Raw genomic sequence first — 26997 nt, forward strand, 5'->3', positions numbered from 1 at the left:
TCTCCTGCTGTTTTGCTGTATTACATCACTTTACCCCCTGTTGTTACATGTCAAACTCATTAGTTCTGCTCTGTGTGAGCGCTGTGCTGAGGTGTTGCACGCCAGCCTTTATCAACATTTCCGATCTGTTTTTCCCAGAGGAAAACGAGGGCTTCTTAGAAGAGGATGATGGCTCAGGTAACTCCTGCACCATCGGCTCAGAAATCTACCTGGATGTCAGTTATCTTCATTACCTCTACGACGCCCATATGAGCATCAGCAGCTGCATACGGGCCTGCAAGGTTTGGTCAGCCCCGTACGACGGCGAGGACCCGCCTCCTGAGAAATACCAGCCTGGCGTCCTCGAGGAGCCGGGACTTAAGAGTCGGCAAACCCAGATGGCCCTCAAGAGAGTTTCACAGCCGCTGGCGCCGCGCCCTCGACCCTGCCCACCGCCGAATACAGAGCCACCTTCCATCAACCAGCAGGAGCTGGAGTGGGATGATAGTTACGATGCATGCCCAGTGCAGACTGCTGAAGCTCCCGTGGAGAGTAAACCTCCACAGCAGCCTCCTGCTGAGCCACCAAAGCACATCCAGGAGATGAGGAAAACAGCCATTATGTTGGTAAAAGGCTCATATATTGAGGAAAATGAGTTCCAGGATGACGTCATGGTATACGATCTTGTTGCCAAGAAAGACACCAGAGATGGTGAGCACCAACCAGGCTCAGCAGAAGTTCCCCTAGAGAACGGACTCAGTCTGACACTTCCAAACTCTCTGATGGCTGATAACCGCAAGAATAGCTTGGACACAAAGGCCAAAGGTCAGACGGATTGTAATTCCAACCTCCCAAACACCACCACTGCTGCTGAGTTGGGTGATGACCTTTTGGCCCAATATGAGGAGCTCATTCGTACATTGGACACTGAAGCAGGTGGAAAGATGGTCAAAAGTGACGCAGAGTTGAAGAAGCCCGTCACACCTGCAGATGAAGTGGAGGAGGTGGAGGAGATGGATTTCACCTCCTTCTCTGCTGAGACACCAGAGCCAGAGAAAGTGCATTCACCATTTGGGAGTAAGTTTTGCAGTGGAAACACGGGCAGGAACCACGCAGTGCCTTTTACTGGTGAGTTAAGGGAAAGCCTCTGCATTTACCAAAAACTACATTCAGACAGCACAATTAAAAGATTGTTTATGATTATTCTCTCAGGTCCATTTATCAGTGTGCTGTTGTCTCGTATGGAGAACATGCTGTCTAACTCGCTCCATGTCAACTTGTTGTTGACGGGCATCCTGGCCCAGTTGGCGGCTTACCCTCAGCCTCTCCTGCGCTCCTTCCTCATCAACACCAACTTGGTCTTTCAGCCGACTGTTCGCTCCCTCTACCAGGTAACACAAATATGTTGTATTTATGCTTGTGTAGGCAGGAGTGAGCCTTTTATTTCCATCCCTTCCCCCACCCCCCGAGGCTTTTGTTTCAAAGTAGACAAAGGGAAGAAAAAGAAATCAAAAGATTTGGGTTTGAAAGATGTTGAAACATGCAGCTTAGCTTTCAGAAGTGAGATTGAAAATAGAAATACAATGAATTTAAAACTGATCTCAGTACTCTTCTCTCAGTTCTCTCTTATAGTACAACTCAGTAAGATGCAGACTTTAAGGTTGTTCTTTGATTACATCAGTGTAAATACTCTTTCTTTTTGGTGTTTCCCTTCAGGTACTAGCCACCGTGAAGCACCAGATAGAAGAGCTGGCTGCCACCAGAAAAGACTATCCAGAGCTGATCACTGCTGCCCAGCACTGGCTGTTGGCCAGGGAGACTTCGTTCATGGCAGCAGGTGACAATACACCCACATCTAGGATTGTTTCTATGCCAGCTATGGTTGGAATCTGTATCTGTTCATAGATCTGTAACAGTGAGAGTATGAGCGACCCAATGACTAGAATAGACTAGAATATAAACTCTGCGCTGGTGTTGAGTTCCTCAATCTCACTAATTTGCTTTCAATAATGGGTCAAGTTCAAAACAACATATACATTCATTGTCTTTTTGGCTCCTGTTGAGAATCAGAATAAATTCTACTTGATTTTATCAATCATGTGTCTTTGCAGTTTTGGCTCCAGCTAAACCCTGGAGTTTTAAGCCTGCTTGAAATAGATTCCCCATGGTTTTAGAGTTGTACAAGCTACAAAAAACGTTGTCGGGAGTATGTTTGCGAAAAGATAAGAGCTGTATTTTCTAAGATGGGAAATTTTAAAGGGAATTTTTTAGTTGGTTAACTAAAATATTCTCCTTTCTTGTACGTGTTTAGTGTTTTTCTAGAAGAGCAGCACTTGGGATCCTACTTTCTGGCTGAAATTATTTATAAATCATTAACAGGAATATATTATGTCCACAAAATTTCTCAGAGTATGCATGGTGTAGAGTATATCCATGAACGTTATTTATTTTTATTTTGTAACTTACTAAATCCTCCATGTTCTCAGACAAAAGCAGCAGACACCCCACCCATGGCGAGGCCGGAAGGATCTTGAAGAGTTCGCCGCCACCTAAACCCAAAGCCATATCTCTGGATCGGACAGAAGTCTTCGCTACCGTCCTCTTCACGGAGTTCCTCAAAGAACTGGCTGCCATCGCACAAGAGCACTCCATCTTATCGTACATTCCTATGGAAGAGTGATCGTGTCCCAATAGGCCTCTGTGAAGAGTCCAACTTAACTCTGAAAGATTTTAAAAAGACTCGATGGCTTTCTTTTTTTGTCGTTTTTCAGGCACTACTTGATGAAGAAACCTCTTAGATCAAGTGATTTATACTAAACTATTTTTAAAAAGATCATAGCATATTTATTTTCCAAGCAAAGATAATCAATTTCATGTGCTTTTCAACTTCAACTTTGTAGTTCTTCAAAGGGTTTTGGCAGCCAAGGAGGTCCAAACTTCGAGCTGGAAACAATCTTGACCTGTCCGCTCACAAGAACGAGCTCCAGGTCCACCAACCAAAGACTGTAAAGAGACGATTTAAACAAAAACAATCATCGGCCCTCATCTGAACTTCAGGGTTCTGCCCTCTTTTCTGAATGTCTTCTACAACCAGCTCCAACCACAGCAGAATGTCTGTTAATGGTTATGTTTAATACTCAGGTGGCCTTTCTGGAGAGTTGTTGCCTCTTTTGCCATTGGATTACACACCATAACTTAGCACCAACGCCGTTTTCAGAGCGCGATTGTTTGAGTGATTGAAAAATGTCTTAAGAAGATACTGGCAGCAGGGCTGGCATCATCACACAGCTTTTACATGACTATTTTTGGGGCAAAAACAGGTTGGTCACTTTCGTCTTTAAACTCTACAAAGTGGTTTTTTTTTTTCTCCACAAAATCTTTTTGTCTTAGATGTACGTTTGTTTTGGTGTGTTTCTGTTCATTCATGACGGTACCTCAGGAGATTTTTTAATGCATGTTCTTTTCTCTCAGTTCTTTGGGTGAAGCAGTTTTCTTACAATGCACTAGTTTCTCACATTAATGGGCTCCACATGTTCTCCAGATCAGAGCACTAAAACCTGAATTATTCTTCCTATATTTAATTTTGCCTTACTTTAGTGATGCTTTATAATGTACATATTGTAAGAAAATGTTCTAATGACACAGAACACTATGCAAATCAATGATATTTTGGGTATAATTAAGTTTTGGATATTTTCAAAATGGGAAGGGGTATTTAAGCTTTTATGTGAGTTTCTATTGCTATATATATATATATTTTCAATGAGGTTATAATAGTTGCTAGTTGTTGTGGTTTGTCACCATCTTCTATTTAGGGATTGTGTAGGGTGTTTAGTTGTGATACGTCTCACTGTTGGGAGAGTCATAGTTTGCATCTGTTGAAAAACCATCTCAGATTGAAACTGTTACAGAGGGCAAACTGCTGGAGTTGCCTTTATTTTAGTCCAGGTATTGCACACGGTTGTTAGTATGGTTTTTAAAATGAAATAATACAAGAATACAAGTATTTTGTTACAAAGCATGCCTCAACTGTCTAAATGAATTTACCAGGACAGAACTACTTTTAAATTAGTGCCTAAATTATGATTTCAGTTCACATTCTTGCCTGACTTTGAATGGATTTACATAGGAGTAATACAAATGTATTTATTTTTGTATTTTTTGGTTTAATTTTTGAGTTGGAGCTGTACATTGTCAGAGTGTAAAAGGAAAGACCATAGAGACTGAAGATGTGCAACACGTATTGTTTGGTCACCTTATTTCTTTTTTTATTTAACTATAATAATGTATTTGTTTCTCGATAAAACTAATTCTCTAGCAGTAAATAAATCACCTCCATTCACACCTTTTAAGAAAGATGCAGTTAAAGTGATGTGGATATTTACACAAGCTTTATTAGATCTTGGATTTTTTTTAAAGATTTAGACTGAGATAATGGACTGCTCCAACTAGATCTAACAAAAAGTAAACGTAATATTGTATAAATTATTAGGAGAAGGAAAATGGCAACTATACATCTGATATTCTTGTAAAACTGCACCAGGCTGATCAGTGTTTTCATCTCAGAAATCCAGCTAATAAGACAAATTTAACTTAGTCTAGATTGTGTGCATTTGTTCCTATTTAAATCCATTCAGTTTCTACTTGATGCTATGCAGGCAATAAATAATGCTGTTGGATCTATTTGTACTTTTTACAAAAACATGGCTTAGAAATGTATATTTGTATCAATCAAAGCCACTTTCACAATTGTTAAATAAGTCTTTTTTTCTCTGGTAAATTGTTTCAGAGCACTTTATCAGCCTTTTCATATTGCAGTGCCTCTGCGCTGCTGACACAGACTCAACCTGCACAGATGCAGTCTGTACAGATATAGCACAGTATAACAATCAGTGTATTAGCACCAACGTGGCATTAGACGGGTATTATAACCAAAACCACAGACCAGTTTCTGTCTCAGTAGGTTCTTATTCCAAAGATTCCTCCTTTCTGACACCATTTGGCCTTGGTTTTCTATCCAAGATGTGATCAGGTTTCTGTTCGTTGCGGATGTCTGAGACACAAAGGCATGCCTCTTTTAATAAAGACAACTTCTGGTAAATTAATCTGGATGAACTTAATGTGTTGACCTATTAAACTTTTTTTTTTTAAAAAGCAAGGTTTTCTAACCAGAAACTAACAGCTGATTTACCTAACCGGTTTCATCTGACACAATCAATATATTCTTTCATTTTTGCCAGAGGTGCTTTGTTTGTTCTGTAGACATTGACGTCCTCATTTAATAACATTTCCTTTCTGAGCAGCCCTCCCCCAGAGAGATTTTGTTCGGAACTGGGTCTTGTACTTGGGTAAACACAAGAGCTTATATTCTCCATTCACAGGCAATGATTATGAAATACTGCAGAGATGAAGCCAACTGTGTTTGAGAAGCTTTTGACAAGAGCCTTTTGCAAGTAAACCACACCATATTTTGCCAGAGCATTCAAATGAGTTATTGCATGTGTAGAAGAAAAAAAAGTACGAGGCCAAATATAGTGGATGGTCACCTGCTGTCAGACTTCTGTTACAAAGACCAACGTGGAAGCTCAAACAACCAAAACAAAAATGTAATTATTTTATAATGAAAAGAGCTCTAGGGGCTGTGCAGTAACCACACAGGCAGTCTGCAAACCGGTGTAGCTGACCAAAAAACAACAATGCATCCTGATGGAAAAAACAAACTCTTTACTGCATATACTTTACGTCACATTTAAAAAAAAAAAAAAAAAAAATAATGCAATGTGAAAGATGTTATTTTTATCATCTTCAAACGGCAATTATTTACCTTCAAAATAAGACTTACATTTAAATAAACTGAACTGACTGTATCATTAGAGGCAAGAAGTAAACGAACAAGGCCAGGTAATGGCCATTATTCCTGTTTACACATGTACTGATCACAAAAGGTGACATTTTAAGCCTTGAAGCAATTAAGATGAAGATTGTGCAAATGATCTGCACCTCAAAACCACAGAGAATCCATATTTAATGCACCATAACTTAGGAAGTATTACAAGGCAAATAATGTTCTTCGACCACAAGAGGGAGCTCATTGATCGCTCTCCTGCCCGGATGACCGAGACAGGCAGGGTTTCTGTTGACTCTTGATAAGAGAGCATCCGTCACGTCAGCGGTTTCATCCTTTGCCTGTGTGATTTTCAGGCCTTACTAATGACTATAATAGCCAATATGGCAGAGGACAATGGTTCATAAAGTTATGTAGAAAGGGTTATATTGCATTAAATGCCAATTGTTCTTGAAATACTACTTTTCTTTATTTCCTAACAGCCCAATTTAAATTTATATTAAACATTAAATGAGCTTTCCAGTCATGATCAGATTTCACTTTTTCCACTTTACATATAAATCTCATCAGCTGTTTAGAATATGAAAACGGATATTTACTGTATCTTGGGATTTCTGAATGCATTTTTTCTTGACAGAATATAGCGAATGCTGATACGACGACAATAGTATTAATCTGAAAAGCTTTATTACTTTTTAAACATATAAATACAGACTATAGTGAAAACATGATTTAGTATTTACAAAAAATATCACTGCTCTGTGACAGTCATGATTCATCTCCTTTTCATACAGATCTACAGTATCACTGTTGTATCGTTTGTCTTTCATGAAGGTCACATGCCATGATTTGACTCTGATGTGATCAACAGTCTGACTTTAATGAAGTCTTCTCTTGTAAAATTGCCCTCACCAACACTGGGTCAGCTCTTCCTTTGGTCTCTTTCTGAACCAGCCCCATCAGCTTGTTCAGAACTTTCTTGTTTCCATTCCTGATGGCGTTAACCTACAGAGAGGCACAGCAAACACAAAACATCTCAAATGTGCAAACAAACCAAAAAAACAATGTAACTACAAGTGAGAATTTGCATGTGAGCCCTCACCTCATCAGGGTTCGAGTCCACCACCTTCTGGCAGATGCTGTGCAGCTGTTCGGGGTCACTAACAAGGCCCAAGTCCAGCTCCTGGACGATCTGCAGGGCTGTTTTGCCTGATGACTTCCACATCTCCTGGAACACCTGAGAGCAGAGAGAAACCAGGTGAGAACCAGTATGCAAACCAGCCCTAGCTGGGGTGTTTGTATTGAGTGACATATAGAAGGGGATAATTGCATGGTCTGCACAGCCGACTCACCTGCCCGGCAACTGAAGAGGAGATATGTCCTGTTTCCTGGAGTTCCAGCAGCTCAGCCAGGGCAGAAGGAGAGATAGGGCTGAAATCAAATAAAGGGGTAATTTAATTACAGTTTAATGGGTGTACCGAAGAATTAGTGATAAATGGAGGGTGAGAAGGAGAGAAAGAGTCTCAACAATTGTGATTTGACTGTTTGTCTTTCTTATGTCTTCTTGTTTATTCCCCAGGCTACCAGACAAACTGAATCAAAAAGCCTGTTAGAAAATATTAAGTAGTTTCATTCAGTATTCTGCAGGCCAGACAATCCGTCTCAGCTAAATCTCCTCCAAACACGGCCTAGACACTATGGAACAATAGTTGAAGTATCCATCTTTACAGACACAACAAAGTTTGGCCGACTGATTGTGTGTCAAGTAGAGCGGTGATTCCCAACCGGGGGTATCTCATGGGGTAAAGCCGAATAGGACTATCAATTCTAGTGATGCAGATCTTTTAATACATTTACAATAACCACTAAGCTGCCCATCAACCTGAGTCAGCTGTGACACACACATACACACACACAACACTGTGTTCAGTGTACAAGGTGTTCCTGTAGGTCTGCTGTCAGTGGTGTAATGCAGGGTATATGGAGTATATCCACTTATTTTTCAGTTGGCATTAGGTATACCCACTTCTACATCCCCTCTGATGTGCATCATTCAGTAGTTCAGAGGTTTTTTTTTTTCCTAAGACGGCAAAGGAATTACGTAGTTGTTCAATTTTTATGAGTGAATGGAGTAAGGAATAATGAATACTTACACTCTTCTGTGGTTGATGTTAATTTCATAATGATCATTACTCCCCTGAAGCCATCCAGCAGACGTTAAGTGACAATGTGCAAATACTACTTACTCATTTTTGGGTGAGCTAAATATGCAAGAGTAGTCTTACGTGTCACTGTTTATAACCCAGGGCGTTAATCCTGCTTGCTGGACGGACAGCTTTAAAAAAATTAATTAAATTAGCATAAATTAGCGTAGCCACTTCTCCAGGCACCGCTACACCATGGCCTGGCGTAATGTAGGCCTGGCATCATGCTGCCACCATCCTGCCACAAATCATCCACTGGACCCACAGTGAATTTCCCTCAGCTGCCAGCACACCCAGCAACGTTTGTGAGTGGAAACCCTGGAAGAGTGACTTCTCTCCGCTGGTGGAAGCAAACAAGTTCCTCATGAAATGTCTGGAGTTTCACCTCTCCCAATTACTTATTTAATTTATCCTACACAAAGACTTGGTGCCAGAGGGGCAAAAGGAGGCTTGGGCGCATTATACAGCCAAGATAAAAAAGATTTGACACACACATTATATGCATGCAGAAGGAGAAACGTGCATTCTTATGAAAAACTCTTCAAAACCTTTTATTTGACACCAAAAATGTCAGTAATTTCTTTCTGGCTGCACACACTTGAAATGTTTTTTTTCTAATGCGGCTGAGTTTTTCTGTTTCCTCGCTGCCTGCAGCTTTCAACGGTCCTGCCGGGCATTCTTTGTTTTTCTTTAACTCTCTTCCTTTCAACCAAAGCAAATGCAACATTATGCATAAATAAACACCAGCTATCTGTGGTTTACTCACACACAAATGCGTCACAACAGTCTGGGAATGGTAGATAAAGTAAAGCTCACAGAATCTGCACTGACGTCAACCCATTACTTGTTTCAATTTCATTTGCTCTGTAATGGCTCTGATTTTTATTCTAAGAATCATATTTCTCTCAGTAGAACAATAGTGAAATATAACCATTAAAATGTCCAACTCAACAATCTGAGTTGGACTCAACATGCTTCAGTTTCTAAAGTCGTGATCTGGTGACTGACCTTCACCCAGACCTTCATATATACAACTCAGATGCATCAGATCAGCCTAATTTTTCCTTTAGCTGCAGTCACTATTAAACTGCCTTTTTAAGAAAATTGCTACAAAGAAATTAGTTGAAATGAAATGTGTGATATTTAGCGTCACAGCATGTCAAACAAAAACAGTGGGAGACAACTGGAGTTTTTTGTTTCATAGCCGGTGGCTAAATAGGCATCTTCATGTTTTTTTGAAGCACAAGCATGAAAGGTACTATGGCAACTTCCCTTTGTATCAAAATATCAAAAAGAGTTCAATTTCAAGAGTCTTTTGGAACAGTTACAAAATCCAACAGCAGGGAGAGATCAAAACAACACCTTCTTCCAGAAGGTAATGATTTCACTAATGTAATTGGATTTGTCAAAACAGGCTTTTCCCTGATGGGCTGTCAGACTGTCGCAGGGGTTTTCTCATTGACAGACACAAAGAATCAGGGAATATCGGATGATTTATGAACTCACACATGTTATTGCTGTATAGTATGCAATGGTCTAATCAGCACTTCTGAACACTAAGAATTTAATAATCCTTGGTGTCAATCAAACCAAACCAGCATGATGCAGAATCGTTCATGGATAAGACTGAATTATTTTATCTAACTAAGGTTAAGACATTGACTATAAAAACATGATTCTGAGTACTATACAGCATAGAAAGTGTTATGCTTAAATGCTCTTTAATCCAGTGCAAACCTTCTTGGGGGAATAGAAATGATTAATAACTTAGATTTTAGTGGTATCTCCTATTGAGCCAACAACAACTGAAGGTTTGTGTATGTTAATGTGTGTCAAGGTTGGGACTCAACAACCACAACATTAGATTTATATTTTATAACTGTTTGTTATTATGATTATCCACTTTTTGCTTTCACTTAAGTTCAGTAGATAGCCACTTGTTATATTTCCTTGCTCATTAGGATTGTCGCCATTGTTTGATTCAGTATGATGCCCAGTCATAATACTTAAAACCACTGAACTGACCTCATTCATTGGCACAGTCATTACTAGATATGAAGCATCATCTTCATTGGTTCAGGTAGAGCACTGAAGTCACTCTTGCATTAGCTAACTGGCATCAGCAACTTCATTCATGCTTCACAGTCACCGGCTCATAGCAATTACTTTTTATCATATTCATGCAGTTGTACGGCACTGCCATCATAACCTGATATTCATCACTATTGTGGTGCAGTCGGACCAGATTTTGCTTTAGTGGAAAAGGGGCGAGACAAATTTCCCTCTGGTCATGGATTTATCTGCCTCTTTCTCACAGAGTTCAGTCAGACTGAACTCTGACAGGCGAAAATGCGAGTCTTGTTTTATAACTGCGCTGTGAAATAATACAAGCAGCACAAAAGAAGGACAGTGGAGGACAGTGACAGAGGTTAATGACAGTGAAATGTTTGATAAAAAGCTGTATGAGTCTCATTGCCAGGTCGTCACATATGGACGCTTTGGGTTATGGTAAATGGGATGTGTCTTGGTGCGAGCCACACAACAAAACAGATGACATTTGTACTCCCAGGTCGTCAAATACCAACGCTTTGGGTTACCTAATCGTTGGTATTTCACAACCTGGGAATGAGACCATTTTTCTGCAGAATGACTGATCCCACCTTTAAGACTTTATGGACTGCAGTTGTTAGGCTAGCACCTATAGTTCTTGTTTACAACCCTACCAGGTGCTATTTCCTGCCCTCCCCCAGCTTTTATCCACTTCATGTAGGTAAATTTCATCAGGCAAAGTTTGGTCTGACTGTAGCTTCGCTCTGCTAATACTGCTAATACGCACACACGCCAATGCCGTTTACTGCCAGAACTCCCTTCACACCCCCAAACAAACCATATGTGCTAAGTTTTTGATTTAACTAACAGCTAATGTTCATGTATAGTATTTATCAAGAAGGGATTTGTTCTCCCTGCGGAAACCTCCTTGCTGCTAGGATTTTCTGAGAGTCCTGTCAAAGAGCAGAGCTTTGAATGCCAAATCTATCTGTAAAACCATCTGCTATAATGGTCTCTCAAACTAAAGTTTAGTCACGAGTTATAGGATACGGAGCTGAACACTTGATACCAGACATAATAAATCACTTTTAGGTGACAATTTTGACATGAAATCAGAGTTCTTAACACTAACCCTTCAATCAGTGGCTTGTGACACCAAATATAGAGAACCCTGACGGACGCAGACTGCATCTGGGGAGTGAACAGATTTTCTTTCAAAGTATTTTTTCGGGAGTTTTTATGTGGAAAGTGGAGAGATGACATGAAATGAGAGAGAGATGGGAGAGAAAGGTCCCCGGTGGCAGCAGAAGTAGGGCAGTTCATGGTTCATGGTCAGTGTCTTAACCCCTAAGCTACCGGGGCGCCAAGTAATAAGGGATAACCCTTTTTTCCCTAATCTCATCTTTTCGGGTTGTTTGATTTATCAGAGAAAGCCTTTGGGGGTGAAAACTATTCAGTATTTCACAAGAAAAAAAAAAGCAAACATTTCAGTAAATTCAGAGAAAAATATCTCATGATCTCTTAACTCTCAAGCTGAAAGCAGCTACAATAAAGCCTTCTGCCCATGAGTACCTTTATCTGTGCATGTTCCTCCTTCTCGGAATCACCAACATCTTAGATACAGCATTTAAAAAAGGTACAAAGTGAGCAAGCCAGTCACAAGAGGCTCAGAGGGGTCAAGCCATGTGCCAAGCGTTACTGTGTGTTATCAGGGTTACTACTGGTGGTATGAGCCAAAAATAAACACATTTTGCTGTGACGTAATTGCAATAAACAGATCAAAAGGATACTGAAATAACTAAACCATAATGTTAATTTGAATTGGCAGACCTGCACTGCATTCATGAGCTATGATGGCATTATGTGAATATTGTAAAAGTGTCAAAGGAGTCTTTGTATGTCTCACCTCTGGCTCACACTCATGTCTTGCTGTTTGAGGTGACCCAACAGCTCCTTTGTCACCCAGCCGATCACCTTCCTCGGCCCCATCTTGGTCACCTTCAACACTGCCTCAAAGTAATCCACCAGCCCGTCCTCATTCTGCAACAAAACGCCATGAAGAAGCTTTTTATCACTTCATACGCATATTATCTAATTAGGATCGAATCAGCCCAGCAGAGTCAAACAGTACACAGCTGCTTCCTGGATTCAAGCAGAACTGCATCCATGTTAACTCTGCTTGAACTTGATCAGATGGCAATTAAAAAAAAAAGATGTAGGAAACAGATTTAGTGAGGGAATCAGCTCAACTCTCTCACCGGTTGCTTTCAGCCACTTATAAACTCACCACCAGGGTGAAGCTGTGCTCGGGCAGGATGCCGTACGTTTGTACCAGCCTGTCTCTTTTGACACTGGGTAGCTCTGGCAGCCCTTTCCTTATCGTCTCCACCACCACCACCTGGCACGCATCAATGCCAGTCGGCAGCGATGCATTATCCTCATACACAATCAGAGGGGGCAGGTTGGGTTCTGGCATAAACCTGATGGGAGGGCGGGCAGGGGATTAAAAAAAAGGTAAGGAAGGGAGGAATGCTTTATCAGCAGTACAGATAAGCTTCGAGAAGAGAAGGTTGGGTTTTTGTTGAGATACTAATAGTCTTCTTGACACCACACTTGTCACATTTCACTTACTCCCCTAATCATTTGACTCCATCAGCCTTAAAGCTGTCCATCTATCATTCCCCCCTCCTAAACTCACACACATACACATAACGGAGGTCCAGACCTTGAGTGACATCTGTTTATTTCCCTCCATCTAGCTGCCACTCACACGCTCTCATTCTCTTTCAGTCCCCACTGAGGGCAAGATCAACTCCCGATATCATAACTGCACGTCAATAAACATAGGCTCCCGGGGACAGAAATGAGCAGAGATATGCAGAGAGCCCCCAAACTCACACTCACCGGTAGTCCTGAAGACCCTCTTTGTCCCTCATAGGAACAGTCTCCCTAGAGAAAAACATAAATGAACAATAGTAAGTGAACAATATATAATAAACAACAAGCTTTCAAATACTTCAAAACAGAAGGAATTTAACTAGAGGAATTTCAGCAAAGATATGAGATGCATTTAACAGTTCTGCAATACTGCTTAGTGCTCACTAGCTGAATAATCAATGAATCCATCAATAAACATTAATTAGCAACAAATTTCACTGATTCAAGCATCTCAAAAGATGAAGAGAACACAATATGCTGCCTTTCCTTGTTTTCTGTAATAGAAAACTGAACATCTTGGGATTTTGGATTGTTGGTCCGATAAAACAATATATTTGAATATCTCAACTTGCACTATGGGAAATTGTAATTGGCAATTAATCAGCAGATCAAAAGCTCAAAAGCTCACTAGTTGCAGCCCTAACCCCTAATGCAAAATAAAACTGTATAGTAGTACAGCTAATTGCAAAAAACAAACAATAACAATATAAAAAAGACTGGGAACATATGAGTGTTGATGCCTTCCAGTCAGCCTGCTGTCTGTAAACCAGTGGAGTCAAATCTGTAGCCACCATCACAGTAACGAGAAGAAAGAGTGACTCGTGAGCCATCACACACTCCATTTAACACACTTCACCATGTACCTTGGACATGCAAGGCCTCATGGGAAGGAGGCAGAGCACCAGAAGATGATCAAGGCCTCAGCTGTGTGCGAGCTGGCTCATTCTGTGAGCTCATAAGCCTGCGAGTAGCACATAGCTCACAGATAACGCAGGATGACGGCGGCATCCAAATGGCTCTATTCATCATGATTACCATGATGGTTCTTCCTCAGCAAAGCTCTGGACTAATGAACCGGGCAGAGATCCCAGTCAGAGGGTGTTGTAGTGGCTGAAGCTTGGCATCGTGGCCCTGCTCTTTCATCTTCTTACCCTGATTTGGAATCATACGCCCGGGTCTCATTTTGCACCGTACCCCCTCTCTGCAGGATATCGATCTGTCTCTGTATCTCGTAGTCTGGTGATGTAAGGGAGAACATGCACACAAATACAGACAGTTTATCCAATAACACCAGTACGCACAAATAAAATCTTGTGGTAAATGCCAAACATCTGCTGTGATGTACTGGCAGTCCTCAGGTCTCTGACTGCTGCCACAATTATAACTGTGATAAACGATGTTTTTCTTCCTGACTTTTAAATACCAATTCAGCAGCAGAGTAAATGTGATACAACTTTATTGATAAATAATTCAAACACAGCACCACGGTATGTCAAACCGTGATTAAAAACCTGCATGTGAAATGCTGAAATTTTCTGGCTGTGACTCTTTGTCAGCTTTTTAAGTGAAGCTCAATCAACAGTCGGTGAAGTTAGAGTTGACATAAAATCTATGCTATTTTAAGTGAGCAGCTGCGAGAAGCCAATTCAGCTTCACATGCTGCTATCACACAGCTAATTGTTTGTGACTGGTTGTCAGTCCCAAACTTATGCTTCACAATTTACTGTCAATATTAACTATACTTGCAGTCTTAATGTGTCTCCATAAATCCAGCTCTCTTGTTTTCATTTTAACAAAAAACCTAATATATCTATATCTTTAAATATAAAAGTAAGAAAATATAAAAAGTATACAGGTATAATAAGTACATATAAGTATATATATATATATATATATATTTGGCTTCTTTGTATATGTGTTTCCCATGTTCAAACAAGTATTCAGATCCTTTAGTAATACCACACTGTGAAAATATGCTGACACACATTGGAAATATTACCTGTGAGTGTTATTAATATGATATAATATTAGATGTTATATCATTGTTTATTATTACTGATGCATTCATGTGTATGTGGCATTTTAAAGTTGCACTTGGTCAAGGTTGTGTTTATTTGAACTATTTCAGGTAGTTTAATCTATAACATTGCATCATATGTTTTAATGTAAAATAAATAATAACTAACTAAGCTGTGGAGTAAAAAGTACAGTATTTCCCTCTGAAGTGTAGTGGTGTAGTAGCATGAAATGGAAATACTCAAGTACTTTACGTATTTAGGTATATGTATGTATGTTGACCAGTTTCCAGGCAATCAGTTGGAGGCTCCAAGAACTTACTGGTCTTGTACATAACGGCTCGTAAAACAGCATATTGTTTTTGCACAGCGGTTTTTATACAGAGATACAACATCATGTAAATTAGTGAGCTTTAGAGGTGCTCGTAGAGGGATTTTGTTAATTTTAGGAAAGCTAGCTGTTTCCCAGTCTTTCGGTAAGTTAAGTTACACATAATTACACACACACACACACACACACACACAAACTGTAAGTAATTCTTCCAGGGTGACACGGCGTGCAAATGTCAACTCACAAAATGGTCTTTACTTTCAGAATGTGTGTGTGAGCAATGATGCAGCCAGTTGAGACCCATTCAGATGGAACAGTGTTCAAAGTACCTCCCTGAATATCTGTCGCACACTTAAGCCATCCTGCTACACTTCCTTTAAGTTTTGAACTTTTTATGGTGCTCACCTATAGCCCTTGCCAGGTATCGGACGCTGTTGATGTTCTTCACCTCTGCCCTGATTCCCAGGGGCTCACCCGGTTTGTGGACGGACACATTGGCATCTACTCTGAGCTGCCCCTCTGCGGAGAAAGATGAAGATGCATACTAAATGGGAAATAAGGTTGAGTTTAGAGGTTTAGAAGCAGTTCAGAAAAAAAAAAAAGAGAGAGAGAGAGGCAGAGACAGAGAGTGATTTCCATACCAGACATGTTGCCTTGACAGGTGCCCAGGGCTTGCAGGATGAGCTGAAGCTCTCTGACAGCTGCAGCAGCCTCCTCTCCACAGCTCATGTCTGGCTCCATCACCAGCTCCATTAGACCTACGCCTGACGCATGTGAAGACAGCTGTGTTTTACATCTCTAAGGTATCTATCCCATGGAGCTCAGTAACAAACCGCAACGGTTTTAGCTTTGTTGAGCGACTTAAATCTCCAGAATAATATCTGTCTGAACATTTTTTCTTCAAGTGTTAAAAGAGAAAGTTAGAACATGTTTTCCTTATTGTAGTGCAAATTCACAAAAAGACCAAAAACAACATGTTAGTATGTCCCTCAAAACTTTTCAACTTCTTTACTGTCTGTGGCACTCAGCCTCAGGCCTATTTGTTCCTACTGCAGATGGACTTTTTTTTTTTTTTTTAAAACAGTCACAAAACAGCTGGGCACTGTAGTTTATAGAAAACCTAAACAGTAGTAAGTAATGAATATACTGGGAACTATTTTCAGACACAGGGGTTGACTAAAATAAACTACAGAATCCATGTTCATAGTAATGAAGAAACATGCAAGTGTGTGGCTCATTGATATGTTTTTAATAAAGGTCTATGGCATCAGGATCACCTTATACAGGATCAATTTATTGTTGCTTTTAATGGGATTTGTTGACAGTAATAATGTAAGAGTATCCTTATAGTTTAAATGTAGGGCACAGACTGACGGTCTCAAACGTTACCTGCTCTGTTGAGGTCTATGAGTGTCTGGCTGCGGAGGTCATCGTGGAGACTCTTGCCGCTGTCCTGCTCCAGCTGAATCTGTTTGATGTTGACAGTTTTTCTGATCACCTGGCTCCTCTTTTTTCCTCCAAGGAAGCAGTAAGTCAGCATGCCATCTACTGCGATAGGCCGCCGTAGCTGAGTGATCTGGTACCCAGCCTGAAATTTGAAAATAAATCAGCCTGATATGAGAAATTTCATTCTGTAAAGGTCTGGGCAGCAAGGCTGAGGAGTAAATAGATGACCCAAAACCAACTGTGTTACTGTAGTGTATGCAGAGTCAAATATGTCCCAGATGAAATTAGGAATAAAACAGCCCCACCACAACTGTACAATGCCATCCTATAACCTCGTTCATAAAAAAAATACTGATATCCTTTTGGTTCACTTTGGAGAAGAGCTGGGTGATATTACCTAAAATCTATATTAAAATAAATAATTAGATTTACCTTGAAAACAAAATTTTTCTCCTGCAGTGCATATATTCCTTTCTACTGTTAGCTTCTGATATGTTTATCCCATATTAATTCCGTTCATGTTGACTGTTAATGTTAATTACAGTAGAATGAAAAAGACTTGGCTGTTGGTTGAACTTTTGTTAGATGTCACTGCCTGTTGAAGGTATATAGGTGGGTAGAAATGTGCTGAAAATTGTAGTATGAGTAAATTTGGGTCAGTAAAAGAAACATGTGAGTATCTCAGTAAATTTAGTTTAGTGTCCACTCATACTTTGAGTGAATGAATGGAATAATCCCTCTTTTTCTGTAAGCAAAATATCCTTTTTCCAATTGTGAAATACATAAAATGATCTAAAATACTGTTACCTGCAGGCTTTCATTTAAATCCTACTATTTCAGGGAAATAAAAGTGATGAGTATGCCGCAGTCATTGTCATGGGTATATGTGAAGGTGAGGCTGGCAGCATCAATTAAACAGGGTGCAGGCTGATTGGCTGTGCCGTCATTATCATGCAGCAGGCGTGCTGCCATTTCTCTCAAGGTTTCTACTCACAAAAGCATAAGAATAAATATTTTACCTGCTCCTATATTCCTAAAAGAATCTGCTGCCCCAAGTTTTAATTTCTTGCGTTACTATGGCAACCACATCACAGGAACCACACATTAATCATACTTATGCTAAAGAGAGCGAGGCCGTGGGAGAAGAGATTGGGGGGCTGTTAGTCACTGGCTTTCTGTACAATGTGCCTGATCGACACAATCAATCACCTCCACATCTCGTCCATTTGAAACAAACGGGACAAAAAAAACACAGACTATTGGGGATTTTCTTTTTCAATTTCTGTCCTTCTTGGTGGATATAATCTTTAAATCTGCTGGATTTTGGTAATACAGTTGCAGCTTATCAGAAATCCCCTGTTTCTTGCTTCATCTTTTTATGAGTTTTGTCTCAGCTGTTGAAAATGTTCTCTGCCGGCTGAAGCACAAGCCTGCCGTACTTTACGTTAGGGAGCATGTGCATAAAGTGAAGGCTGTTTGCATTTCCTGCATAAATAAATCAACTTATGTTGCTACATAACGACGGATAAGGCAAGTTTGTTGTTTATAAGATCCTGGTAGCCACATCAAGTTTCCCCCAATTACACTTGGACAGCAGATAGAGCCTTAATGAGGAGTGATGATCTAAACACTCTCTGTGACTCCTCACCCCCAAAGTTACAGATGCATGCCAGCTCACATACTGTACATACAAGATTGCACACACAAGATTGCACACACACACTCACAAACTAATTCTCGTGTTGTGAACCGCTGAGTCATTTTCTGACTAATTTAAAAGTCACCAAACAAACCAGTCGGTCATCTCATTACTGATGTTCTTCTCCGCTACCCACGGAGGTCAAAACAACATTCATAGCTCTCATTAAGCACATGTCAAAGCTTCAATAACCAGGCCATGTCTGTTTATTTGGAGACTTAATATCTCAAGGAAATTGTTATTATTTGCTTTTGCTGGTAGGTTAGTGTGCAGCTGCTGATGCATGTCATTAAAGCGCTGTTAAAAACTTTATATATGTCTTGCCTGCCATTTGAATTGAAAAAAGGAAGGGCTGGTTGGGCAGCGGCATTAATCATTTAATGAGCAACTGTGGTGTTTTACAAAATGCAATCAGGGATTTCTAGTGGAACATATCAATAATGTACAACGCAATTTACAAATGTATTTTTCAAGGGCGGGATAATTTCTCCCTCGCCCCTGCTACTGGTTGGGTTTTATGAGCATAGATTACACTCAAACTTTAGGTTGAACGTGAAAAATGTCCCATCATCTGCATAATTAAAACCACTCGGACTGCCGTTTATCAAGCTGTTTTACACAACAGTGGGACAGATCACTCCTTTTGAGCAGCTGATGAGACTAATACCAACTAAATAATTATAAACAAGGCAACAGCAGGTATTGTGCACAGGGCACACATTCATTTTAAAACACAAATAAAGGTTTTGGGATCAACCTGCTGGCATGAGTTGTCTCTCAGAAAAATAAAAACTGCAATCGGGAATTATCGTCCCTGCTGTGTGTGTCGACTGTTGAGAATTATTCCGAAGTAGGTGATGCAATCTTCAGTAAACACACAAAAGAGCACGAGGAACCCAACAGTAATCCCAGCGCTTCTGGAGGGGATTTTGCTGGAATTTTAAGATACATGGACTTTCTGGGGAGATAATGTATCCCTACTACAGTGATTACAAATATGTACTGCTGCAACTTTGTGATAAACACTAAGTTTATGAACAATTAAATGGGAGGAAAAAAGATTCACAGTAAACTGTTGTGCTCCATCAAGCCTTATCAGTCACATTTTCACAATATAATGAAGTTAGCTAAGACATTAGAGCAGAAACTAATCAGAAATGTCAAAAACAGAGATGATTTATTTCAGTGCAATACAGTAATCAAAATAGTTTTTAAGCCACTTCTTTTGGGTAGTTTCTAAGAGATACTACCAAAGGAAAAAAAAATGTTTCATAAGCTTTTCAGTCCATAATTATCCTCCTCATTACCTTGCCCAAAGCTGTGTAAGCATAATATCTAACCCTGGAAAGACTGACTTTGAAAACACAAAATTCTCCAACACCTTTCTTCTGAGAATTTCTAGATTCATGAGAAGAGGTCTCTGTAGGCCAAGTCACTGCAGAGTTCCCATGACATTTTGTCTTTTTTCATCTAAGCCTTAAAATGTCACTCATAATGGCAGTAAAATTACCCTGGGGCTCAGAGGGGTAGTGAAACCTTGCCATGCGAGCACTCCATTACAGAGAGCAAAGTGAACATCACTTGGGCGAGACTGTTAAATGGAAACATCAGTGTTAAACTTTTTTTTTTTGGAAATACCTCTACCACTACCTTACCAGGCAGCTATTAAGGCATGTTGGTAGATATTTCAATACTAACCACATTCCCATGGCATGACCACAGGACTCATATGTAATCCCTCAAATACCACGTCGGCACTCATGTTTGTTCTACTTCTTTGATTATTTAACAGCAGTTAATTTGAAAACTGCAATAGAAGAGGGAATAAAAGCTGCAAAAGCTGAGTTTTTGGTCACTGAGAGCAACTGCCTGCTATGGCTGAAAATGATGACACGGTATGAGAGCGGTGAGAGTGAACCAAAATGGCCAGACAGCTAAAAAATGAGCTCAAACTCACTGTAAAGCCCAGAGGAGCTGCAGATTCATGTGATAATTCTCTGTAGGTTCAGCACCATCATTTCCATTTTCCATAGTTGGCAGCGATTTTCAGTGAAAAAGCTCTGAAAACCCTCTGCATGCTAATTACCCACCAACGAACATCAAACAAACAAAGTCGGCGACTGGTGAACATAGTAAAGCGTGTCGCAGCTAAAGGGACTTACATTCATCAGGTAGACGGAAACAAGACTGCTAATGAATGCTAATGTTGCTTCGTGGCTGCAGTGTGTGTAACTAGGCAACTGTTGCCGACATGTTCATCATATCAACTGTATAAATAATATGTCAATGGTGCGTCTACAGTTTGTTCTGCTTGCCTTCAAGTGGCCAAAATTAATGAATAAATAAGTTAATACTGCTTTAAAGAAGTGTACTCAGTGGCACCTATATGAGGAGATTTAATTAAGAATGAGATAGCCACCATTAGAAAACGCTACCTCTAGGAAAATGACTGGTATCTAATTGAAGTCCATTATGGGTAACTACTAAAGATTGTAGTCCTCTAAACCTCACAAAAGTGTTCATTTTAATGAACTATTTAATTTTTACATCTTATTATTGTTTCAGACAGTTCATGATTAAATGTATCACACCCCAGATTGTTCAGTTAGCACAGCACTACCTGGGTTTTTATGACTCCAATAATGATTCAAATTATGTGAACAAAAAGAAAACTATCCCCAAATTATCAGCAAATGCACAGAGAAGGAAATGACCTGTGGATAATGTAAAAAAAAAAAAAAATAGAAGTACACTGAAGGAAATGAGATGGTAAGTGAAAAAACACTGTTCATTTTCTGTAACAGCTTTGGGGTGTCATTCGTCTGTACGCGGGGCAAATAGCATTTTTTGCTGCTTCAGCAAGGCTTGTTCGCTATTTCAATTAGAGTTCACTGGGAGTGTTGTGATGGAGAAGCTGGAGGCAGATGAGGACAGCTTATATCAAAGAAAAAGCAATGATGCAGCATGATGTGCAGGACAATCGTGTCCCTGCACTGCTGCTTGTCAGATAAGGTACCCCCCTTACTAATGCCTGTGCTATCACTCTCCCACCTAAACTCTAAGATGTAGTGCAGAAAGTGAGGACAGGGAGTGGAAAAACTCACAGGGAGGTCAGCGTAGAAGTAGTGTTTTCTGTCAAATAGTGACTTCCTGTTTATGGTGCAGCTGAGTGCCAATCCTGTCATCACCGCTGCGTCGACACATCGTTTGTTCAGGACCTGGGGACACGCAGAGACATTACCTGACGAGAAAACGATCTAAAAAACAACAGGTTATCTTTGTTTGAATTGCGTTAAACAACACTTACGGGTAATGTGCCAGGTAAGGATGCATCAAAGAATGACACCAGTGAGTTTGGAGGCGCTGAGAAGCGAACCGATGAGCCGGAGAATAGCTTGGTGTTGGAGTTAATCTGGGCATGGATTTCCAAGCCCACGACTCCAACCAGCTGCTGGGGAGCACTGAGGCAGAGAGGAGCAAGACATGGTTCAGACAGAACCAAATAAAAGAAACTTCAGAACAGAAGGATTGGGGATAACCAAACCAGACAGAAAAGAGGCTGTGTATTGTTTCTGTTGGGTCCATTTAAATTAAGACACTTTAAACAGAAGCTGTGTCTTGATTCTATTACATACTAATTCTGCGTACTAAAAAAGGCTTGATTATGAACTGGGCTTTTGATGTACACTATTGTCCCATAATGCAATGCAAAAAGGAAAGAAATGTGAAAATGGTGGTGAGACAACTCCAGAAAAGACTCTAAAATCAGAGTTTACTTGACACACTATAATTTCCCATTAGCATAAAATGGTCAAGCTTGTCGATTCCTTATATAGTAACTTCAAAAAGAGTAGATATAGCACATAATATACAACTATTATATGTAGTATGGAAATGGGATGCAGCACTAGTTTTGTGTCAAAATGTTTCCATTAGCACTGCCTTCCTTAGTTGGGGTTAAGGCTTAATTTGGGTTAATGTGATTAGACCTAAAGTTTAATTTGGAATTGCAGATGATAAATAGTACAGTCAAGGCTGCGGCTGGCTTCAGGTTAAAGGGGAACTACACCAATTTTCCACATGAAGATCAGTCTACTTTTCAGGAAAAGTAGTAGTAATGCAAGAAAACAGTTGTATGTCTTCTGTGGCTACGACAACAGCCCTAGCAATGTCATCGGGGTCATCTCAAGCACGGCCCAGTTAACCTGCTGTGTACGTGTGTGCAGTATTCCTGTGCTGGAATAACATGGCTCCTTTTTTCTGTGTGATTATCTGATTGAACACAAATAAATCCAGGAATATGCACTGTTTAATCGCAGCATTAGAGTCTTAAAACTGGATTTGACTCATATTGTGCTTTAATTATGCATGTCTTATAGTATACCATTGCAGTTAATCGTTTTCTTCTGGGGCCCCTTTTTGTCCAGATGGTAATCCAGACCACAGGCTGGGCTTGGAGACAGCAAATTTATAACAGAACGCTTTAAAAACTGGAAGAAGTGGAGTTTGAAAGACAAAGATAGTTGATTGTTGAGTCTCAATCTCTGGTCCTGAAGCGACTGTATTTGAAAACCTGGCAATAAGACAGTTATTATTAATTCTTAATTAATTCTTTCTCAGCTCTTCAGTTGTATTTTATTTGCCCCCCTCTGTTAAAGCTGATTGGCCGATGTACACATTACTATCAGGCCACGCTGCCCATAGTACTGAAGAGTGGAGGAGATCAATAGTACGGTTTCTTCACCTGCTTGTTTTTTCTAATTCCCAGATTGTAGCAATCTACAGACAGAAGGGAAACGACAGGGAAGTGAAGAGGCAGTCAGCTGTTACGTGCCTTCACCTGCTGTTGTTTATAAATTCAAAAAATATTTAGTGCTCTGAAAGTGAGACATTCTTATGCGAGTGCCCTGATTATTAATGTATTCTCTCACTTTAAAACAGTAGCGTTACGTTGTTGTTATTTAGCCTTTTCGGGAACTATTGCACGGTTAAATCAATACATTTTATTCGCCCCTTCCTGGCGCCTGGCTCTCCTCAGCTCTGATTGGTTGTTTTACATCAGGTATGGTGGATTCTTTCAATTAGGAGCACTAGTAAGGACCCTGCCTTTTCCCACAGATTATCTGTGTCATGTAGCTTTTTACTGTCAGGATCTAGTCACAGTTTCAGCAAATCTGACAAAAAGTTAATTTTATAAAAGTTACCTACTGCTGCTTTAATTAGTATATCAAACTGTCTACAGCTCTAATTTCTTCATGTTCATCTATTTATTTTTAGTCTGTATCAAGCAGCAAGTGTAGGTAACCATAGAAACGGTACATTTGTCTCAGTCCAGTTCGCAGTTAACATTAAACTAAATCATCTGTTAATCACAGTTTTCACACTTTTTACTTGTGCCATAACATTCACACATTCCTTTAATAAATAAACAAACATCTCCACATTTTATTTTATGGCATCATATGTGAATCTCATAAAATAAGACATATGAATAAGAAAACAGACCACAGAAAAAACAAACAACAAATAGGGCCTACCAGTAAATAAATAAATAAACACAGACAGACATAACTTTATGTTTTAGCTCCTTTTTTTTTAATCCATTATTACTTTTATCCATGGTGCACCATAATATCCATAAACCTGATGTGACCTTTTCCATAATAAACATCTCATTCACCTATTTTGTTGCTATTGTTTTGTGTTTTTTTGGCTATTAAAAGTAAGACCCTTAATACGTATATTTTGCTTTTTTTTGCCATTTGTTTTCCTAAGGGGATGCCTAAGATAAATAACCTTTAGATCGAAGATTAATGTAAACTTAAACTGACACTTAAATGAATAGTACCTGCAAACATATTCGACTCAACAGAGGAAACGTCTTCGCCTCATTTACCTTATTTACGTTACTGCTGAGCGTTAAAGTACATTACATACAGGTTGTTAAGGAGCATTGACAGTATGTATTTATATATATATATAAATATATATATAGGAGGCAGGTCGTTGGGGCACTTTAACACAAAGTATTCCGCCATTAGCAGCCTCACTTACCTTTTTGCTCTCGGCTGCGGTTGACTGTGGCATCGTGAGCTTGATATACTTAATCTTCTAATCACACACGAAGCCTTCGGGCACAATATTGACATTTGTTTATTCACGTTATGTAGCAGCCGCTCACTTGCTGCTACACAGCAGGCGGCCATGTTGGGAAAAAGCTCCACTGAACACGGGAGTTGTAGTTCTTTAACGTGACGTTCCATATAGCGTCTACGTCGCTGGTTTTAAGGTTAAAACTACAAAACCCAGATTTTGTACGTTTCCGGCTTCCGTTATAAGCTGCGTCCTTTCCGTTTTGACAACTGGCGGGATTTCTCTGCATGGTAGTCGTGAAGTGGACAGACCTTAAAAAAAAGTATATTTTTTACGAGGTTCCGCCGTTAAAACTATAACAACAACATGATGGCTACAAACGGAAAAGACGCGCAAAATCTCGGCAAAGGCGTTTTTACGGACAAGTCAGTTGCGGTGAACGGAGCCGCCACCGAGGCTTCGTGTCACTCGCAGCGGCAGAACGGAGCACCCGAGCGGGCTGAGAGATTCACCTTCACCCCCAAACCCACCATCGAGGACATTAGGCGGATGCAAGCGGAGTTCACGGACGAACGGGACTGGAATCAGTTCCACCAGCCCCGCAACCTGCTGCTCGCTATGGTCGGAGAGGTGGGAGAGGTGGCGGAGCTCTTCCAGTGGCGGGGCGAGGTGGCCGAGGGTCTGCCGGACTGGACCGAGTCGGAGCGGGAGCACCTGGCGCACGAACTCAGCGACGTGTTGATCTACCTGGTGGAGCTCGCCGAGAAGTGTCGAGTAGACCTTCCCCAAGCGGTGCTTCGCAAAATGGCCCTAAACCGAGTGAAATACCCCGCCAGCAAGGTGCAGGGCTCGGCCAAGAAGTACACTGAATACAAAGACTGAGTCTGGGTGTCAGCAGCTCCAGCAGACACTCGCTCACTCACATGCTGCACTTCAACTATCGCCTGCTGCTGAACATTTAATCCCTTTTGGTTCTGGGTTAACTTGATAACTTAATGTTTGTGTATTTTCTTGGATGCACATTTGTTAGCCTACATATGCAAAGGCACTAGAAGGGATACTGCATGTTTTATTGAGGTTAACTTTTTATATACTGTTTTTTAGTCCGATCATTGGTGTATACTCTTATAGAAGATATTACTGTTGTGCAGTGCCTTTTTGGGGGGAGTATCTAGAAGAATATATTTTTAAAGGTTAAAGCTTGACTTCAGTTTAGGAGTGTGACGGATGATGATCAATGTCCTGATCACAGTAATTGTGACTTGTTTTGAGTTTTAGATTTATCCTCATTTCGCATCTGGGTTGGATCAACTCATCTTCTGTTATGTTTCAAATCAAACTTCCTGTCACAGTTGTTCCTGAAGTAAAAGTTGCTTTAACTCTGTCCTGTGTATTTTCACTCATTTGAATCAGTTAAAATGGTTGTTATTGTGAGCAGTTGCCCAGTTAAACCCAGTTCCCAGTTTATTAGGTACACCTACCTGCATCTAATAATCTTATAATACAACTGCCCAGAAGTAAATCTTAAATAAATAAATAAATAAATATATGTTGTAATGCTCACTTTTTAGAGAGGTGTTAAACTTTCCAGTTAATTTTGGAGGCTGTAGTCTGTGAAACACGTTGAATTATATCATACAAAGAGATCTTTCTAATACTTTGTCTACTGTCTGGACTGGACAAAATATTGGAAATACCTCTTAGTGTAACAGTGCAATTTAAAACGCTCCTGAAACAATTTTTACCTAAAGTTCCTCGTTCTGATTCAATATTACCAGGTTGCCTGAAAATGTTAAGTGTAATAGTAGATCGTTACCGACTCTCTCACCATGTAATTTGCAGTAATTGACTGCGTTTGTGTAGCACTTTCATTCAAAGTACTTTCAGGTTTTGCCTTTCTTTTTACTTTTTCTGCTACCATGCAAGCACGCCAAACCATCAGGAGCAATTTTAAGGGGTCAGCGTCTTCCCCAAAGGGACGCTCAGAACAGCAGGGGATCAAACTACCAACCTTGCCATTAGGGAACGACCCTGCTCTACCTCATGAGCCGATGGAGTAGCGACTGATTTAATTGCAGTGTGTAACGGTTTTATTAAAATCAGGAGTTGGAGGGGAACGTGAATAAGATGTTAAGCGGACTTATCCAGTATTTTTTACCTTGAATGAAGCTTTGATTGATCTTTCTGCAGACACACACTGGTGAAACATGTCTGTGTGTGCACAAGAGAGGGCTGCATTTTGTGTTAACACGGTGATGAAACGTCTGATATCTTTTTTTCCCCCATTTGATGTGTTTCAAGATGCGAACATTGCCCTCAGCTGTATATATCTTGGTATTTACTCAGAAGCATGAGTCATCCACGGGTCTGCAAAGGAAGAACAGCCATGCATCACTGAAATGTTGCTCTGTGTGCAAGTTGAGCCTCACTTCAAAGTAAACAGCTTTTTACTTAAGCAGATATGACACGGCACGCCACATTAAGAATGAGCAATTGTCCACTTTCTTGGTGTGTGTCCAAAGAACTCGTATAGGCAAACTCTCCTCCTCTTCTGACACTGTAATGTGTAAATACATCATTTTAATTTTAGGGTCTTTGGAGTGGGATGTAGGGAAAAC

At 40.2% G+C, this 26997-nt stretch overlaps 3 protein-coding genes across 3 annotated transcripts in view; 2 read left to right on the forward strand and 1 right to left on the reverse strand.

Moving 5' to 3' along the window:
• Positions 1–5084, forward strand: part of fam160a1a (family with sequence similarity 160 member A1a) — a gene marked incomplete at its 5' end in the record, with an annotated part of 31968 nt that extends 26884 nt beyond the window's left edge. Inside the window, 4 exon segments of the mRNA XM_035659540.1 lie at positions 139–1107; positions 1192–1370; positions 1696–1816; positions 2466–5084. Coding sequence (XP_035515433.1) covers positions 139–1107; positions 1192–1370; positions 1696–1816; positions 2466–2659 — 1463 coding nt within the window. The 3' untranslated portion in view covers positions 2660–5084.
• A 1408-nt stretch (positions 5085–6492) lies between these two features.
• gatb (glutamyl-tRNA(Gln) amidotransferase, subunit B) lies at positions 6493–24500 on the reverse strand. The gene is made up of 13 exons (XM_035659541.1): positions 24341–24500; positions 21594–21747; positions 21391–21504; positions 16531–16729; positions 15783–15905; positions 15547–15660; positions 13947–14031; positions 12982–13026; positions 12365–12557; positions 11984–12117; positions 7177–7255; positions 6927–7061; positions 6493–6829 (listed from the first exon to the last, which is right to left on the reverse strand). Exons 1-13 carry the CDS (start codon positions 24490–24492, stop codon positions 6689–6691), a joined length of 1668 nt encoding a protein of 555 aa, XP_035515434.1. The 5' UTR covers positions 24493–24500; the 3' UTR covers positions 6493–6688.
• Positions 24501–24632: 132 nt separating this feature from the next.
• dctpp1 (dCTP pyrophosphatase 1) lies at positions 24633–25763 on the forward strand. Its single transcript, XM_035659437.1, has one exon. The coding sequence runs from the start codon at positions 24746–24748 to the stop codon at positions 25259–25261; it is 516 nt and encodes a 171-aa protein (XP_035515330.1). The 5' UTR covers positions 24633–24745; the 3' UTR covers positions 25262–25763.
• Positions 25764–26997: the final 1234 nt, after the last annotated feature.

This window comes from Morone saxatilis, unplaced genomic scaffold (assembly GCF_004916995.1).
Source record: "Morone saxatilis isolate NCDOM2014 unplaced genomic scaffold, NCSU_SB_2.0 Contig17, whole genome shotgun sequence".
Lineage (NCBI taxonomy): Eukaryota > Metazoa > Chordata > Actinopteri > Moronidae > Morone > Morone saxatilis.

Bases quoted from the DNA above. Each gene is read 5' to 3' on its own strand.
- gatb (XM_035659541.1), bottom strand. From the start codon at position 24,492: ATGGCCGCCTGCTGTGTAGCAGCAAGTGAGCGGCTGCTACATAACGTG. The intron at 16,730-21,390 runs GTGAGTTTTTCC...TTCAAATTTCAG, and splicing joins ACTTCTACGCTGACCTCCCT to GCTGGGTACCAGATCACTCA. The intron at 12,118-12,364 runs GTGAGTTTATAA...GTTTTGTTGCAG, and splicing joins AGCACAGCTTCACCCTGGTG to AATGAGGACGGGCTGGTGGA.
- dctpp1 (XM_035659437.1), top strand. From the start codon at position 24,746: ATGATGGCTACAAACGGAAAAGACGCGCAAAATCTCGGCAAAGGCGTT.